The sequence below is a fragment of the Zootermopsis nevadensis genome, unplaced genomic scaffold, assembly GCF_977971745.1.
Source record: "Zootermopsis nevadensis isolate Lab colony 2312 unplaced genomic scaffold, Znev_1.0 Znev_ptg000002l, whole genome shotgun sequence".
Lineage (NCBI taxonomy): Eukaryota > Metazoa > Arthropoda > Insecta > Blattodea > Termopsidae > Zootermopsis > Zootermopsis nevadensis.
The window spans coordinates 16487623-16508011 of NW_028259134.1; the positions used below are offsets into that span (position 1 = coordinate 16487623).

General features: G+C 39.5%; 1 protein-coding gene across 4 annotated transcripts; it reads left to right on the top strand.

Annotated features, from left to right (window-relative positions):
- Window positions 1–1655: 1655 nt before the first annotated feature.
- Window positions 1656–20280, top strand: LOC110836981 (uncharacterized). Of its 4 annotated transcripts, none has more exons than XM_022078745.2 (6): window positions 1656–2193; window positions 12291–12385; window positions 12822–12931; window positions 14423–14566; window positions 15024–15142; window positions 16176–20280. In XM_022078745.2, exons 2-6 carry the CDS (start codon window positions 12347–12349, stop codon window positions 17003–17005), a joined length of 1242 nt encoding a protein of 413 aa, XP_021934437.1. In that variant the 5' UTR covers window positions 1656–2193; window positions 12291–12346; the 3' UTR covers window positions 17006–20280. The 4 variants fall into 4 exon arrangements, with proteins under 4 accessions (XP_021934437.1, XP_021934436.1, XP_021934438.1 ...); XM_022078744.2 differs by lacking the exon at window positions 1656–2193 and adding an exon at window positions 10655–10828; XM_022078746.2 differs by lacking the exons at window positions 1656–2193; window positions 12291–12385; window positions 12822–12931 and adding an exon at window positions 13524–13763.
- The last annotated feature ends 109 nt before the right edge of the window (window positions 20281–20389 follow it).

The window sequence follows — 20389 nt, forward strand, 5'->3', positions numbered from 1 at the left end:
TTGTTACATGTAAGTTGTATATAACTTATATTCAAGTCAGTCCACGAAGGTCTAGTCTACTCGTTGAATAGAATGAAGTGAATTCTCCAAGGTCAGTGTAAGGTATAGCAATAGGAGGAGGATTTCCACCCCTCCCCCAATTATTTGTCTCCTATGTATAATGTAATGTGTTCTGCAAGAATACCCCTTTTCCTATGTTCTCTTGTGTTATGCAGAGTTTCTTAAATTTTTATCCACTTAATGTTGTGGCAGTATACATATCTTCATGCATTGTGAATATGTCAAACAAGACTGGAAAGGTGTAATCCATACCTGAATACACACATGCATTCTTTGCAAGTTCTGAATGTTCCTAGATGAAATAAAAAAAAGTGTATCATATCTTAATCATGTATGCTGTGCACATGTTACTGTCAGTATCATCCACATAAGCATAGCATTAGCTTGCAGGCAGTGTAAAAACTTACATGTATATTCTACAAAATATTTATTCCTTTATTTTCTACTGATTAAGTTGTGTGGGTGAGGTAAGATTGGGTTACATTAGGTTAAGATTGGTTAACTTAGTTTTAGTTCGGTTGGTTTAGAGAGCAGGAAAGATGCTGAGAATTAACTACCACACAATGCTCGTCTTTGTGTTGCCAGCCTTGTCTCGTATGGCATCTTTATTCGGAGGTGCGTCAGCGTTGGGACTTACGGCATCTGGACGATCGATTGCGGTTTTTCAGTGTCTTATCATATGAAGCTATAGTTTGCTTTATTTGGATCTTGTGTCGGGTGTTGTTACGACAGGCGTTTCGACGCAGTGCGTCAGGGTTCCACCGTGTTACCGTATGGCTTATGCTAGGTTGGATGAGGTTGATTAAGTTAGGTTCAAAAGGTTGGCTCAAGTTAGATTAGTTTGCGTTGGTTTAGGTTAGGTTGGTGACATGATAGGGTCAGGTACAATAGGTTAGGATACAGTATTCATGTCCCAACTCAATAATTTGTTTGAAAATGGCAGAATGTCTGTGAACAACCCTCAATCAGGTTGGCTTTGTTTTCGTGGGAAAGCTGTTGGAATGTCGAGATGCCACTTTGAAACAGACGACGATTGCTGCTTCCCAGATCATTCCATTCCAATCCATCAAAGAAGCCCTGCAGATCATGCAGTGTGCATGCTTTAGTCAATATTAAACGACGGAAAGGAATTCTGAACAATCCACGCAATACAGTCTCCTTAAAATCAAACAACCTGCCCCACAGTTGTGACAAAGAAGTTGCCGCTATAGCACGGCGAACATTTATATGTTAGCTGTATATAGTAGTAGAACGTTTCGTAAGTATAGTTCTCCTAAATTCGGTCTTACCATTTGTGCCGCCACAGGACAGTAATAAAATTACACAAGTTTCTGTTTGGGCTCCACATCTTAAGGTGTTGAATTTGATCGAGATAAAGCAACATTAAAATTGCCTTACAAATTTAAACGCAGACCTGCAAAACCAAATTCAACCAAAATTTGTTTAGTAGTTTCAGAAAACGACATAGACCGATGGACGTACAAATGCGACCTCATACGTTTATGCATTAGCTCAAGGATTTATTACATTTTAGATATTTGCTTCTGAATTTTGAATTCTGGGTTTCAGAAATTAAAGGCTCGAAGTCTTGCGTCTAACCGATTAATTGATGAAGTAAAATTGGCCTAGTGTTAACTTCACGTTGTGGGTGAACCTGGTTAGCCATCCATCCAGTTTGCCAGAAGCCACCTGCGGTCTTCCGATTCCGCAGCAGGGCCACCTGTTGTCAACGGGCTGCATTACGACGTCGCCCCGGGAGGTCTGTACACTCCCCTCTGCCCCTCAGGCTGATGATGCAGCCCCCCTGTCAGGCTCCCCCCAGCAGCGATCTACACTCACACCAGACCAATGACTGTTACCGGTTTTTTAAAAAGAGGCAAGAGGGGGAGAGTTGCAGCTTGTGTTATGGCCACCACAACGAGTCCTCCAGCCGTGGGAAGGAAGGTTTTCGACAACAAAGCTGCTGCTTTGATCTAATGACACCCGAGGAACAACGAAGGATGGGCAGTACATCGCGATGAAGAAGCCTCCTCTTGCATTCGGCATTAAACCATCTGACCTCGCTTCTGTATCGGCCACGAAGAGTCAGCGGCGCTTTTGCACAAGGCGAGACTGACCGCGGACCACACACAGGTAAGTCCATCCGTCGTCAGCTGTACTGATTGTCACCTTTGTCTTCATCTGGGTCCGGAACATTATTTTGATAGATTCTTATCAACTGTATAGGTTAGATTGCATTGATGTTGAATATATGTATGGTCCATCCAGCAACGCTGGTTGTACGAAATGGCCTTTAGAACTACTTTCCTAGCTTTACCCATGGAGACCCGAGCAAAACTATTACAGACCTCTAGGCAGCTAGGCCTTGAGCCGAGGTTAGAGCCAAAGAACTTTGTAGCGCCAACAGAACATCGCATTCCAGGATAATATGATTATAAACAGTGTATTTTGCAGGATGTAAAAAATAAAGGGTTGTGGCCTATTTTAGGACATTTTACGATATTCGCGTGCAGACAGTGCAAAAACCTGTGACAAAATCGTCAAGGGTATATCGGGTACAAGAATTTCACCACTTCCGCGAATTCTGCCTCCTACCCAGGCCTACTAGAAAAACCAAAGTTTGCATTGGCTGTTATGCCTTCATTCTACGATGTGCATGAAATGAACGCTTAAAAGGTTCATAGTGTCTGTCAGTATGTCCACATGTTTCATCTCGGCAATCTCTTGACGGATTTATTATTTCGTTCGGTCGGTAATACCAGTGTGGTGGATACGCGAACTTCGTGGCTGTAGTGCCAGATCTTTTAAGGTTGAGAGCCAGTGATGTAGTGGGATGGTGTTCGTACTGCCGTCGTAGAATGATGTCTGTCGTGATGCCATTTCACTGTTCCTTTGCTGCAGTAATTATACCAGAGACGAATGTGATATGTCTTGCGTGAAGCTCACAGAGTTTGTCTCTGTCCTTACAGTAATCACACCGAACACCCATTTATTAACACAGTTAATCGGCTTTTAAAGCGGGTTTTACGTGGTTGTATAACATGAATAGGGATATGTAAGCAATCTCCATGGCATTTCATGTCGCTCGGAGTAAATTTTAAACGTTTTACCAACAACATGGAAAAAGTCTCAAAAGAACAAGTAAGCGATAGTGATCCTAGCCGAATGCGGGGTGACCTTCCTGACAGATCTCAGTAGGTCTGTGTTGCGGTAACCAATTAGTCCTGTATCCCGGGGTTACCATGTTCGAATCCTGGTTAAGCTACCAACTTTCCACAATATAAAAGTACTCTAATGCGATTACTGGTTTCTGACTTTTTCTTACCAAATACTTACTTGCTGTTCATGATAGTATTCCTATGATGTTAAAAACCGAAAACACATAAGCCTACATATTAAAGAGCGTTATTAAATAACCCGAGAATATGTCGTTACTGGAAAACAGTGTATTCTACAAAACCGCGTAAAGAACTATGGGAAAAATACGGTTCCGGGAACTTGGAAAAGAATACACAGCAAACCTCCCTAACAGAGAATGTGGATGTTTTCAACGAAAAATTCTATTGAAACATGGGTTCTTGGATTCCTTGAATTATGGGTAATTTTATTTTGGAAGAATACTGGTAAAAATAAAGTGTTAACCTTTCTACAGGATAGTGTTTATTTACAAATAGCTGATTCCAGTGTTGCAGGTTCCGGTTACAACAAAATTAGCAAAGTATTGTCCTTGTGCTTTCACACAGCGCGCTATGCACGCGCGTCTCATTAAGGACTGTCGCAGGACATGAAACGTTTCAGGCGTGTTACGAATTAACTCTCGTCCGTCTTCTACCCTCTGTACCACTTCCGCTACGTCATTAACTGACGTAGCAAAAACAGTACTTTTAAAATGGTCTCATAAAATCCAGCGGGTTCAAGTCCGGCGACCTTGTGGGCCATGGCACGAAAATGATTCGTCCAAGGTCTCAGACATCTTTCGTTATTTATTGCATAGAACACGTCCTCGAAGTGGTTACATGTGTTTCAGAACGTTCTGTAAGTTATGGGTTATACGAAAATGTGAATCGTGGTCTTCTGGGTTGTAACGCCATTGACGAAACGTCGGTATCTACTTACGAGTTATCGCAATCTACCACCTGAAACGTGTTTCTCTGAAACCTTAGTAACTACGAGACCAGCAGTTGAACCTTTGCTTTGGATCGATATCTCGGGCCAACTTGGTTCCGACTCTACATGTGCATGGCCCTAAGGGCCTCACCTCTTCACACAATGGTAGCCGGAAAACGCAAATGACACATGACATAGCAATTAGTGAATGCGACAGTCGTATGTTTCATTGTACACAGACAAGAAAGAGTGGTAGCACCTATTGTCCAATACAAAAGGGCCCGCACATGCTTTCTCTTCGACTAACTTTCAGCTGTTCTCTTACAAAGTTCTCTTAGACAACCAATACAAATGCACTTATAAGTAATTACTATCGCAGTTTTATCGATCATTACTAAGCTTGTTCCGTTGTTAAAGAAATAATTTTCATCTCATTTCCCTCTGACTGCATATTTCAACACAGAAACGACCATTTCTGTCGACTTTGGTGGGGTAAACTATATTAGTTATGTAATACCTTTGAAATAAATAGGCCCACTGAACGTGTGGCATGGTATAGACATTTTTTTCTTCATCGTCATGATGTAAAGTTGCCACTTCTCTCTTCAAACATTCTTCAGTCTCTTGAGGGGGGGGTAGTCCTTTCCCCTCCTCTGATTTGTGCCGTAAAACGCAGAACCGTCACATATTTAATTTTCTGCTAATCGCCCCCTGGGCTGGAAAACTTTAAAACGCACATTAAACTAGCTGAGGATATGGAGTGCTTTTGTGAACAAAGTTCTGAACATTTGGTTTTCGTAATAGGAGGGAATTTTTTTGGCTAGCCAAATAAATTACTCATCTATATCCAAAAGAAGATTATTTTATGGAGACAGTTAAAAATTACAGTTGGCTAAGGAACGCAGTAGCTTATCCGTGACGGGAATGATGATATTGGACAATGTTTAGCTTCCCTTGAATAAAGACCATATCACCTACTGGACGTACAACTTCACACGATCAACAGTTGCCCTACCTGTCTGAACAGCTTCGCCAGAGGGGAGGTTACACGCCGGATGCTGGCCACCCCTACCGTTTGAGACCCCCCCCTCTCTGCTCCTGCTGTTCTTTGTCGCCCCCCTGCCGATGCAACTGCCCGAACAAAGAATGAACAGTTTTTTATGTACTAGTTCGTCTATTATAATAGGACCTACAATTTGAAACGTGTCACACGTAGTGAGGGACCCCCACGTTGTTGCGTCAAGTACAGGGGTTCCCACAAACCGCTACACATGCCCTATTACCACTACTACTACATTTTGACTTCTGTTCGTAAATTAAAATGTACTTGCCTATGGAGTACTATAAGTTTATAGGCCTAAGTCTTCGTAGTGTGACGAGTTTAATGAGAAAGCAGAAGTTGTCATTAGTTCCGTCATGTGCCGCTTGTGATTGTCGGTCTTTCTAGCGCTCTCTCTCCTTGTAGACATTTCAAGGAACTTTGTTCTTTGTAATTGGGGAACAGTTTGTAACAGTTCCTCTTCTTCTTTGCTTTGTTGCCAAGGTGGGATCGGGTTTGATGACGGAATTTATGAGACTTATGCTGTGTCTTTAGGTATTTATTTCAGGTGATTGCTGAATTAAATTCTCCACACGATATTGGTAAAAGTTAATGTACTACACCGATACGTCCATGATAACGTTTCAACTTGCAACAACTGACAACTGACCGACGACTGATTCTAAAAGAAGTTTTCTCTCAAATATATTAATTTCTCCTACTCATTCCGAAATCTGAAATTGATGCGACTTCCCGCTTTATTTTGTGGTTGGTTGGATAATTTAAATTTAAGTCAGAATAACTTTTCTCTGATTGGTCGGTTCGATACCCGAGGTCAACTTTGACAGTTTACATCGCGTGGTGACGATAGGTCACTTATGCCCCCTATTGCATAAACCCGATTAATAGGGGCCCGACCTCCTAGAGGTGAAATACTGCAATGGCCTGTGAAAGTATCCAGTTACAAGAAGTTTCGAACTTCTTGGATGTGGATTTTTCGAAAGGACAGCTGACAGTGACAAATGTAGGTATATGTTCCGCTGTATTGAAAACGGAAACATTACTTCTTCCTTGATGGGTGGTCATAGTCTGAGCTCGACCTCATGACTAGACGATTACAAGTTCTTATGAACCACATTGATCCACTGCTACAACACTGGATACTTGACTTTTAAACATATGTGAAAATATTTTCAGATTTATATTAACAGCTGCTAAATAAATATTTGATTACAACATATATTTAGCCGAGTCAAATCATTTCAGCACAGGTGACTTGTTATACGCGCTTTCGCATATCCGCGGTGTTATTTAAGTATTAGGAGAAACATCAGTAGCCTATCCGCGGCCAAAGTTTAAAGCCTGTTGCCTGCGTCGAACCTTTTCTAAGCTTACAGATGATAAAATTCTGACGACAGTTTAACATTAAAATGGAGTTTCAAGATGAATTTTTTCTGAGCTGTTGCGCTGTGTACAAGTTTACCGACGTTTCAGAGGGCGATACCCTGATGATGGAGGCAGCAAGCCTCGTAGCAAATGTGCGGGACTGCCTCTGGTCACGCGGTCGGAGACACGGCTGCAAATTCTTCGTATGTTGGAAGCTGGTCACACGTGATGGTGAATCCTACTTTGTATACATATCATAGCGTGTTGTAATGAAGCACTAGTATTATTAGAAATCCCCCCTGCCCTTTGCCCCTTCTCGCCCCCGCAGGGGTACTGAATACTTTGCTGTGTCCCCTGGAGAGTGGCAATATGCACCTGAACCATGGCGTAAGGAAATGACAGTCTCCAGTGTTGATCAAGTGCTCACACATCCCTTGGAGCTGTGAAGTTGCGCTGGATGTTTCATTTACGTGGCTGAAGCAAGGTTGGTTGCCCGTGTACCCTCTGTAACTGACTGTAAGTACGATTAACACAATGTACGAACTTTGCCGTATTCTGTAGGATGTTTGGGGTTCACACGTTCTGAAATATACGCCGGCAGGATGAAGAAGTGTTTGTAGGCTAGATAAATTGACTTAAGGGTCTCTGGACCTATTCGACGAAGTTTTTTTCTGATGACCACCGAAATGACGTCCCTACTTCAGAAATAATTTGAGTTAAATATCCCAAATACAAAGTTGAACAATGAAGTTTTTTTAAAACAACGTTCTGAGGAAAGTATATGGAACTAAGGATAATAACAAACAGAAAGAAGAAGAAGAACATAACATAATGATCTTTAATAATTTATCTTTATCAAATATCATTAAGTTAATTAAATCTAGGATGACTTGCTGAGCGAGCCATACACCACGCATGGAAAAAATGAGAAACTTGTAAAACATTTTATTCGGAAAGCTTCAAGGGAAAAGACAACTTCGGTGACGTAGGCATAGTTCGGAGGATAATATTAAAATGTATCTTAGATAAATAGGATGTGGAACGGTTTCAACTGATTTAAAATATCGTCCAATGGCTGGATTTTTTTAAGGTTATGTTATGTCTTTGGGTTTCATAAAAGCGAAGAATTTCTGGGACACTACATGAATATAAACTTTTAATGAAATACGGAGAATTATGAAAAAAAGTACAGAAACTTTGTTCCACGTTCCAGTAAATTAGACTGCCACATTACTTCTAAGAGAGATGACACCGTTCAAGAAGAATAAAATCTTTAGCGTACATATTTCTACTATGCTTCAAAGGCCGTGATTGAACGAAGTATTTTTATTGGTGATATTCTACAATTATCGCATAGTTTTAAGATTCACGTGTCATACATTACGCAACGACGTGATGAAAGTGGTTGAATTTGACCTCCGTTTATTTGTAACTGTCGTCTGTCTTCCTACCAAAGTCTGGCAAAGTCCAACACATCTGCATGACTGTATGATACACACCGCTCTGACTGCAGTCATTTCACCAAATCGTAGGCCATAGAGGTCATGTATACCACCTCGTAGACAGATTTATTTTCTATTTCTTGCGTTTATTTTTACAAGTTTTGATAAGAGTACTGAATGTTTTCAACTGGATATGTATGGATTCATGAGTAGAGTTTTTTATGCAGTTATGTATAAACACTATTTTTTTGTGAAGCGGATGGATTGTGACGTACTGTAATTACTGAACCGTGCCCCTACACGCGTAATATACTGCGCTGTGCATAGAATATTATCGATATACGGTCCCAAGTGTGTGGACTCTTAAGGTTTCTTATAATAGAATGTTTTATCGATAGCACGAAAATTAATTTGACTTCTACTCTTCGGGGGACGAGGGTATAACCGTCAACCGTCATCGGTTTTGGTCCAGCTAACTCAGGGTCTCTCAAGGGGATCGAATGTAGAATAAAGTTACAACTGCACTTAAAATTCAGTACATTTATTTAATAGTTGCTTTTACATAGAAACGCGCTTATACGAGGTGCGTTCGGAAAGTTTATAGACTGCGCCTGTAAAAACCCGTACACTTATCTCAGGTATTAAATTCATCCATCACCCTCGAAGTAGTTCCCCTGGGAGTGAACACAACGATCCCAGCGCCGCTGCCAAGCCTGGAAGCATCCCTGGAAATCTTTCTTTGTCAGCCTGTCAAGCACCATCTGCGATTCTGCCTGAATCTCTTCTATCGTCTCAAATCTCCTTCCCTTTAGCTGAATTTTCATCTTTGGGAAGAGGAAGAAGTCACACGGCGAATAAGGAGGGTGCGGGATGACGGCCATGGTGTTTGAGGCCAAAAACTGGCGAACTCTGAGGGCGGTGTGCGCTGGCGCGTTGTCATGATGCGTCGCATGTGGAGTTCTTCCTTTAGAATCAGCTGACAGGTCCCATAGCCTATCCCAACAATGTCGCACAAGTCGTTGATGGTACGACGTCGATCTTCGTGAATGGCCTACCGAATCTTCGTAACATTTTCGGGCGTTGTGCTCGAAGATGGTCGTCCAGAACGCTCGTCAACATCGACAGAGGTTCGGCCATTTTTAAAACGTGAATGCCACACAAAAGTTTGTGCACGACCCATTGCGGACTCCCCAAATGCTTGCTTTAGCATTTCATAGGTTTCCGTAGCCGTTTTGGCGAGTCTTTGGCAAAATTTGATGCACACGCCATTCCGAAATCGCAGGAGAGTCGGTGTAATGCACTACCAAAACGCCCGTAACTAAGAAACAAATGCTAATTCGATGATGCCGGCTGGCACACTGATTCACTGTGAATGTAGGCCGCACCCCCTAGCGGCAGAAGCTCGTACTACATCCGGTTCGCCCGCTATTGACACAGTCTTGAAACTTTCCGATCGCACCTCGTAATATAAATTTGGTCTCTCTCCTTCGACTTTCTTATAATACTTCACTGGTCTCATTCCTTCAAAGAGACGCACTCACGAGTCTCCCACCTGGTCTCCTCCTCTAAAGAGCTTACGCGTTAATATTATAATCACTTCTTTGTTCAAACGGACTTCACCGCAGCATTCTTTCTCATAACTCCAATACACAATCATAAACAGATTGATAACAAGAATAATGAAAGCAGTGTAAGCATACGGACATGACGAATTTAGCTGAGATTTGGTATTTTGAATGTACGGTATTTGTCGGCTAATTACAACAAATTTCGTACTTGAAATTCAAATTGGGATTTGGATTTTTTAAATGCCGGGTTGCAAAGCAAAATGTATTTGAAATGTTTTTTGATATGCATATTTAATGCGAAGGGGGAATATCTTCATTTTCAATTTAATATCTCAACTACCGGTGGTTTTGTCAACAGCAGAACTCATGATTGTAACCAACTCTATGGAGGTGGCTTATTACTGAGAAACTGATAGTCGCTCAGCTAATTAAGAAGTGCTGCGCATTTTATGGATTACGAAGATTCTTTACCATATTTAGAAGAGTCTGCCACTGGACATTACCTCAGCCAGACGTATCCAGTGCATAGCCTGTTTCTACAAGATCCGTTATAATATTATCTTCCCGTCCACGCTTAGATTTTCCAAGTGGCCTGTCTCTTCCCTTCAGATGACCAATTTTTAAGCACTGGCCCCGTTTTCGGACGAACTAGAGAGAAACTTACACAGAACAGAAGTCTGACGACACTAACGGACATGATGTGCTTTCTCATACTATCATAAAAGCATGGGAGAAGTCAGCCATTTTTAAATAATAACATAATTGCAGATGTCTTCGTTCCCACTTACCTAAATATAATAACTCTGTACGTTGTGATCTGCCGGCCTGATGCCAAGTATCGTCTTCGTAAGGAGCAACGGTCAATGTGCTTATCACTTGGTCTCCAAAGTGGCCCAGACCGGTTTTCCTAGGAAAATCAAGTAGTGACCTCTGACCCTATGGGGCCAAGGGGAGACGCAAAACTGGTAGAATCTGGATCAACTCTGTCTCCATTTATTGCATGTTTGTTAGCATTCGCCCTTGAGCCCAACACTTTTCCTGCCAACATTACATTAATAGTTGTTCCTTCGAGTTGAAACCATTCCTAAAGAAGACACCACTACAAGCAGCTGCTAGTCCCTGTTTCTTTACGGGAGAGACTTTTCATCTTTTTTTTTATTTGCCCGAATACTGACAGGGAAAACAAGATATGGGGTCCATCTTGCAGTATTCGAACTGCTATCGAGGTAAACTACTATACTGTTATAGCATATTTGATTTATTGCTGTCGTTTGCAAACTTTATTACTCTGTGAACGAAATATATATCGTCGGTGGTGTTTGTTTATTTATTAACTACTGTTATTTCAGTAACATGATTTCATAATCATTATTTTTAGAGACTTACCAATGTGTTTCGCTCCAGGGAATGTAGTAGGTTTGCCTTTCCAAAATGCACAAAAATAAGTGAAATTAAAATTTTGTGCGTTTCAGCATTGTATGGTTGAAGTGTTCAGAGGTTCCTAACTTGTGGGCACTTCCAACATAAATTCACCTTGTATTTTATTTTACTTGTTAATAATTCGGATTGATTTTGTTCCAAGACAAACGTAGTATTATTTATTTATCAACTATTATAATTTTACGAGATAAGGAAAATTATATCAGTACTTTATCACGCGACCTGTTATTATTTCAGGAGGGATGGTAACAATATGACCTTTCTTATCAACTTTGATAACATTAAATTATACACTGTCACTAATAATGTGGAAAACATTACATATTATATAAATTAAATCGACAAAGCTCGGTCAGCAAGGCTGGGCGGCCGTGGTTAGACTCTCGTTAGAAGAGGCTGTTGTGTCCTTCACCACACCTAGAGTAACTGCTGATGCCGAATTAGTCTTATGTTCACTAGATAACGGGGGATTTTCCGGGAATAAGGGGCCTAAGCCTAAAGCTGAACTCATCTCAATCTCGTTTCAAGGTCATTAAGGCATGGTGCTTAAACTAGAGCGAAGTTTACTTCACGAGATTTGAAATTTTCAAGGCGGGGGAACGTTGATACCCACAGCCAAGATTACATGGCGTCTCAACCCTCAACAATACAGTCCACGTTTAGCCTTGTTTCAGGGGTGTTCATAATAAAAGTGTTAGCCCGGCTTACACTTTTATAAACGTAAAATAAGAAGTTTCTGTCTTAAATGGTTCAGTGGTACTCCATAAACTTGAACACAGCAGAACCGGTAAGATAAATGCATCGTTAGCCAGATAGGCGCTCGGGGTAAACGTTCCCCAAATAACCAAGAGAAATCGCCACAACGCAATTTGTACATTTCCTAATCTGTTCACACAATGTATCCAGAATTTGTAAGAAAATGAACAGATCAGTAGTGTTTTAGGAACGAGTGTTAAATGACGGGGAGAAAGTAAGACATTGCGATTAAAAATGTTCTTAAGCCCTGTACGGTATGGTACAGCAGCACAGGCGGATGACTCAAAATAAACTGATCTCACTACTATTACCACACATCTGAGATCTATTGCTAAATGTGTATAAACGCAGAAGAACAATCGATATAGCCCACTACTATTCGAAAGGGACCCTGAAACTGGAGTGCCGCTAATTATATAGGAGTTGGTTTTTCTTTCCCGGAGAGTGAATTACCTTCTTTGTGATTGGAACAGAAGTGTTTCGTTCTTGCAGGTTCCACGGGTAGAGGACTCTGGTGCCCTTACCGTCTGCCGGAACATAGCAACGCAATGGGTGAGATTGCTGAAGAGCTGAGAGCAGCTGTACAGGTAAGCTCCTCTACAGGCTGCCTCATAAATTTGGTAACGTTTCTCCAAAATTTAAATAGAACAGCCTTTCCCAAACTTTGCAACTTACGGACCAACGAATTAACAGCAATCGCTGTGGCAGCAGACTCTAACCTAAGCCAAAGGATTCGTTCGTTGAATGCCGAGGTATGTGTTACAAGTTCTGTGACGCAGGACATTTTACCGTGGAGGGTTGCTAACCTTACACCCAATCCAGTTCAATGACCACATCCTATTGGTTGTCGGTTATTACTCCTGTACACTTAACAGTATTCTCGCACTAAATAAATCGAGTTCACAATGGTCAATATTTTTAAAAGCGATGTCTCGAATGGAAAAGATTGACAAAAGGGGTCAGAATGGTGAATATCCGCCTCACAACTTTATGTTAAATTGTGGTTGTTTTGTGCCCATCCAGAGCGACAGTGAGGGCAGCAATTCGAGTCTGGACCTGGGCAATGGTGTTGCCAGCATGGCACTCACAACAGTCGAGGGATCCCCCAACACAGGCGCTGTTGTCAAGTGCAGGTGAGCATTGTAATGCACGATCAGTGCACTTGGAGGGAGGACCCGCAGAGTTAGAAATACTGCAAGGTATTTGCAAAGTGTGGTTTAGTCAGTTTTGTTTGGGCGGTTAAATGACAACACACAAACACGTTTAATTGGCTTTATAATGAGCGCTAAAACTGAACTGCCCTAGTCGGCAACCAGCAAATACCACATAGGGAAAATTTAAAAACCAATAAAATGTTGGTCGGAATTATTCCGAATGGCAATGTATGGGCTTATTCAAACATGGCACGTCCGGAATATGAGGCAAGAGTTCTAACCATTTAAACTCCTTTCCTATAAGGGCTGTAATGGGAAATCCGATGTACAGCAGGTATCGTCTTATCAAGGTAATGTTCATTTTCGTAAATCAGCCTTAATTGTGCCTGGTTTTCTCCTTCGCGGAAACTGTTATGTCTCTCGCTTTTATTTGGGTTGTTAAATAGTTGTGACATTCATTCACTAGTTATAACTGGAATGAGTAGCGCATATTCATAACTCAAGAGATAAAAAGGACGTAGTGTCGTAACTTTGGACCGAAGACTCGACCCTCTGCGCACGCGCACGGGCCTTCTTGCATCCTCCATGGGGGGTCAAGTATTGTGTAATGTACTTATTGCGTATTCCATCTTTTGCCAAGACGCCATTGATATGAAGGCCAATTTTCTCATTGGCATTTAAAATCTAGCAGTGGAATGCAAACAAGTTCCAAATTATTAACACTAAGAGACGCCGCGCAGAAGGCTTTTCTTCTTGTATTCGCAAATTTAACGCAAACTGTTCACGTATTAAATAAACAGATAGAACACAGGTTTGTTTTGGTTGTAGTCTACGGTACGACATACCCGTTATTTTTTAATATAAAAAATAAAATAGCAGAAGGCATTTCATATTTATATTAGATGTTTTGTGAAAAACTTATAAAAAGTTTGCACCACATTGTCATATTTGAGTGTTGGCAAATTTCTGTAAGAGAGTTAAGAATTGTAAACATAGCGTAACAATATTGGCGTGTTCTCCAGAATTTGAACCTCGTTTTTTTTGTGAACGGCGTACAATGACGTAAGAGTTGTCTAGAGTCAATGACCTTTACATGGGCAGGGTCTAGGAAACCATGGTAACGAAGCAAACAATGGTAACCAAGGTGAATGCCATATGCAGTCAAATTGAAATAAGCTAAAAAAAACTTGTGTTTTTAAACAAAGTGGTCTTTGAAATTTAGATTCCAGTTGAAATGTAAATGGTTTTACAATTTTTTATGTTCTCCAATATAAAATTTCATCGAGATTGGTGCATCTTGAGTTGTTTCGTGCTCTGAGACTTTTCTGCTAGAGCTATTCCAAGAGCCCAATCTACCTCAGTACATAAGTAACTGGTCACTGTGTAGTTCTAATTAAATAATTGATACCAAAGAATAACTTAATTACTGGACATCATAAAATTGCCTAATTCACCATATTTTCTTTGCAGGTGGGTTGGCTGTGGACATTGGTTTGGCCACTTGGAGCTACTGGCTTCACACGTGACCCGAGTTCATGCTACATCAGGACAAGGAGGCCTCTTCTATTGCGGATGGGAAGGCTGCAGTCGAGGAGACAGGGGTTTTAATGCCAGGTGAGTCACACTGTTTCATTCATATATTACCTTTAATGTATGTCTTTACTCTGTGTTGACCAGTTCCCATGTATCTTTTATTCATTTGATGTTCTGACATAATTAGCTATTTGCCAACATATATTTATAGATATTAGAAACATTAAGTATTTGCTAATTGGACATGCTTCTGTATATCTCCAACAAATCAGAATTGTGAAAAAAGTTAGGTTATGTTATTTTGATTTAATTTACGTAAGTTTATTTTGCATCTAGTAACGACAACTAAAACACAAATTTTGTGAGAAATTTGGTAGTATTTTACATATTCTGAGACTGTAGAGGTCACGTACAGACCGGCGTTGGACCAGTACATGATTTATACGAATGGAGGGTTTTATCTGAAAGGAACAGTTTTCTGATTATTTACATTGTAGGCAACTATTCTGTTTCATGACAATTCAGTTTCATTTTCCAGGTATAAGATGCTGGTTCATGTTAGGACACACACCAATGAAAAGCCACACCACTGTTTCAAGTGCGACAAGAGCTTTAGTCGGGCTGAAAACCTAAAGATACACGCACGCTCCCACACAGGTATGCAGCTGCAGATTATTCATATCACGAACCATGACAGCTTAGTGATAGGCCGTGGTCTGGGGTTTAACCCTGGCAGGAAATCTCTCAGTTTTCTCTTATTTACTTCATCTAGAATATCTTTTGGGGCCTATTTAACATCCTGTCCAGTGCGTTCCTGGGGCACTTTACTGTGGCTATGAAGCAACTTTTATAACAGTGAAGACTTTCATTCAAGTACAAGCTTACACATTTTGTATTATGGCTGCTTTAGGCAGTAGAATGTTATATGTTCTGTTCTGAATATCTGCATATTATTATGTGTCCTTAAGATAATATTCCTTTTGCTTTTGTTTATTGTTAAAATTATTATATGTTTAATTATGAATTCTTCATTTTATGTTCTGTAAAGAAATTTAGCTTCGAAGATTTCTGTCTTCTGGGTTGTTGTGCTGATGACGGAGGCAGTATGACCTCTGAAACGTTGGTTAACATCGACCAGACTACACAGCGCAACAACCCAGAAGACAGAAATCTTCATACTCACCGCTGTGAAAAACTAAAATCTTACATCTTTAGCTTCTGTGTCTGTAATGTAATGTAGTGAAAAGAATTTACCCATTCAGTATTATAATGTTAATATCGTCTTTTAATCATATTATCCATTTATCTACTGATGATGGCATAATAACTTCAATAACATGTTAGGAATATGAAAATGTATTTTAATCAATAACAGAAAATTTAACCATTGTTTTTAGCTGATGGCTATAAGAAAATTAGACATACTTAGGATTTCTTTTGTCAGTCATTGTTTCACCAATATTACATCCATATAGAAGTACCCCTCAGGTATGACAGGTCTGACGAACCAGCATGTTACAACAACCATTGGTCATCAGCTTGAGATTTATCTCTGAGAGAGAAATTGGCTTTGCTCAGCAAAGAAATTTAATTTATTCATATTAACTCATGATCTTGTTTATGCTTACAGCCAATTGTAATCAATCAAATAAACACACTCGATGAATAACTTGAAACTGAAATGTTGCAGGTGAGAGGCCATATGTATGTCCAGTTCCCGGCTGTGGAAAGGCGTATTCCAACTCAAGTGATCGTTTCAAGCACACTCGAACCCATTCAGTCGACAAGCCTTATGTCTGCAAGGTGCCAGGCTGTCCAAAACGGTATACTGACCCAAGCTCACTACGCAAACATGTCAAGACATACCGTCACTTTCCACCAGGAGCAGTTCCTTCAGACAATGATGAAGTGATCAACAGATCTGAAAACAACCACATTAAATTGGGTTGTGAGGATGAAATTCTTCTTTGTAGTACCAAAAGAACAACAGCATCTAAAGTTCCAATTAACACTTCCATAGCGGTTGTGCCAGAAGTTCTGAAGAGGGACTGTAGTGATGCACTGAAGTTGGGATGTGAAAATCGGGAAGCCAAAGTGTGTGGAAATGAAGAATGCTGCTCTCCACCTCCCAATGCAAGATCGCCACTTCGATGCTCAAAGTCATGCTGTGTAGAAAGTGGAAGAGAGTCAGTGCCTCCACATCCTGAGACAAATCTTTTATGGAATGGACATGGTGCCCATTACGATATGTTTCGTTCTTGGATCAATGCTGACTTCACAGTACTATCACAGTCATTACCTTGGCCTTCTGGCCTATCATTATGGAATTATCCATTGCTGCAGCTGTCGACTTGTGGTCGGCAAATGACAGATGAAGTCATAAACCGTTCTTCAATATCAAACTCTGGTTTGGGTATGGCTGCTTCTAAGTATAGCCAACTGGAACTTCCCATGGAAGTTACTGACTCTCAGGATACACCATTAGATCTCACCATGCATCATGCTGGTACCAGGGTTTAGTTAATGTCATGTAATCATTCATCATCATTTGTTAGAGTTGCCAGTTGTCTTGCACTTGCTTGGACAGTCCCATACACATGTCATGTACCTAGTCTTCTAACTCAGTCAGATAAACTTTACATATTTCTTGTCATAAATTGGCAGTTTCGTTTTCTAAAGATAACATATTGGAACCTGTTCTGGAAGAAAAGTAAAGTTTATTTTATCACTTTTTGTGTGTCTGTGTTTGCACTCCCAATAACATTTTAATGTCTGTGTTTATCTCCTAAACCCTTTAAAACAAGTGGACCAAAATTGTTGATGTTTTTGTAATTGATAAAGGTGAAAGATGAAGTTGCACCATGCTGTGAAAACATATGGAGAAGTAGATGTAAGGCTAAGTGCATTAAATGGTCAGCTTTTTGCTCAATCTGCTTTATCCCTAGAGAAAGACCCCCCCCCCCCCCCTCTTTACGTATTTGTATCAAGTATTACAGTAGGCAGAGTGGGCACATGAGACACTCTGGATATGGTGGTTAAAACACAAATCTCTTCCCCTGCTGGGAGAAAAACCTGGTCATCCAACAGATGGTCAGTCACTTTACAAGTTTTCCTTTCTATAATTTTTGCAAACTCCTCTGAAGTTTATAAAGGTGAAAAGATGAAGTCAAAATCCCCCCCCCCCCATAATTACATTGGCTGAGACACTGCCTATGTTATCAATGACATATTATGTCTGTAAATAATCTTGACAGAGAGTCACTACTTTGCTACCACTGTTAATCCTACTGAATTAGCTGTGAATATACAGATATCTTCTAGCAGTGCAATTCAAAATTAGTAGCATTATTGTTCAGAACTTAATATTAGTACATCCGATCCAATATGAAATAGTATTTGGTGAACATGTTATGGAAAGGAAACTGAAAAACATTTCTACTGCAGTTTGCAAATGATAAAATATCTTAGCTCTTTATTTTGTTCATATAAATGCTATATTTATTATCAAAATGCTATTGGGCCCCTTGTTTTAGTAAGTTTTTAACAGGCTGTTATGTTTAGAACTGCTAATTGTCGTACTTGTTTTAGAAATTCCATGGTAATCCTATCTCGTCCATCATCAACATCAAATTCATTACAATATTTATTTATTTGTGTTAGATCAGAGGCCAGCATCCTGAAACCCACAGGCCACATTTGGTTCTTGCAACCCTTTTCTGTAGCATATCAAATGATTTGGGTATTTGCCAATACGATAAGGGCACAAATGTTCTGCTAATGAACAACAAATATGAAATCAAAGCATAAGGGTAATCACAAGAAATAATAAAACAACAGTTTTGTATATCAAATCTAAGTTTTGTAGATGAAAATTACAGTGGCATTATAACTGAACTCCTATAAAATTAACAATGATTTGAAATGAAGACTGTCTGAAATTAACAAATATTTTTAAAACAAATTCATTTGTATGCATCCCCATAAGTTTAAGAAATACTGTTTTGTTTACTGTCCATGACATTAATTCTTTCTGCAGCCCTCTAAAAAGACAGCCAATATGGTCCATGGTATTGAAAAGATTGCTGACCCCTATTTTAGGTTATAAAGTTTGCACTTACAATAAATTATGTTTAAAGAGACCAATGTTTTAGGCCATATGTATTTTACATGGAACAAAGTAACGACAAAGATGATTTTATATACAAGTACATTATTAATAAGTGGCACTTACCATACAAGCCAAACTGGTGCAATTGTAAAATCATGGTTTGTGTTTGAAGCCAGTCTAAATCTACTTTAACCCATCCGTTTATGTCTCTGTTGTTCCGCTGCACTGCCCATGTTAGTGCTCAACATATTTAACCATTATTCCAGGAATATATTTAAACTGTGGTTTTGATTCAGTATCTTTTAGTTAGGAATTATAGCTAAAAGAGTGTCCATAGCATTCACTGCATATATAAGATTCATTGTACTGGCTCCCACTGTGAATACCACAAAAGTAAAGTCATAAATAATTAGAAGACAGTGTTCTCATGCTTCAAAATGGAAATGGTACTTTACAGGTATTTTTACACAAAACAATTGCAGAGTGGATGAATTAGCATACTCCCTGCCAGCAGCATAAATTTTTAGTATGATGAGAATATCACAAACTTGTATGTTGATATACACTGGATTCCGGTTAATTGGGACACATTGGGACTAGAACACTTTGGCCTAATTAAGCGGCTGCCTCAATTATGCGAAGTTCCACGTAAAGAGTTAAAAAGGTTTGTTCTTTTAAGATTTGTCCCAAATAAACAGCTGCCCTGATTAACCGATGGCCCAATTAACCAGAATCTACTGTATATCAGTACCCATTAATTTTGTTCATTGTATATTTAAACAAATCCTATGATATTTATTTGTTTACTTGTTCATATATGTAAACTTGTATGTGCAGGAGACCTGAAAATCCCTACTGCATCCAAACTTTCAAAAAGTCAGACTATACTTAACCATAAAATGGTCTGTTTATGACAAAGGTGCATAATAAATGAAAATTACTATTATATTCAGGCATTCCTTGCACCTTCCTAAATATTTTAAGCTTTTGAATTAAAATGTGAAACATTTAGTTTGAATTATGATTACTTGAAACTTCATACTGCTGGTTAGGGATATGTTAACTGCGTGCCTGAGATCAGAAGCAACAATTTGTGTGTGTTTATTTTGGTAAATTTTAAATACAGACATGATGCATTTACAGAGTTTGAAGTAAAAAATATACATATTAACTCAGGGCCCAATGAAGAAAACATAACCACAAAGAACATTTATCCTAAACAGAAAAGACAATTAAATTATAAACTTTGCGTTAAATATGATGCTTCGTTGTGTTGGGGGGAGGGGGGAGCATTTTTGTATAATGATATCAGTGAAGTAATATTACCATCAGCAGGTCCTTTATGAAGAAGTGAACTATTTCATGAGATGAAATATCTTGCTATATGCAAATTTCTAGTGCCTTTAAGCTTCAGGAATCATATCACATAAGGTATGTTCTGGTTCCAGATTAATGTACAAAGCATTTGTAAGGAAGATAAATTAATAGCAGTCTGCTAATCTATCCATGGATGGAAATTGAACAGAGTTTGGAATAATGATTTAATGACCTGAAAGTATCTGTGTTGCTGTAATTTCAAAGACTCAGTTGTTACCTATAAGTTTTTTTCTATAGACAAGAATTATACCTCAAAGGTTCAGAAATATTTATTGTATTTACAATAAACTTATATTCTTTTTCAATGTTACTGACTCTTGAGAAGTTCCTTTTCTTCCCAACAGACTGTACATGTTTTGAGTTAGACATATTGTTATGTAAGTTTCTGGTAAAAGATAATTTAACTTTGCTCTCATTTA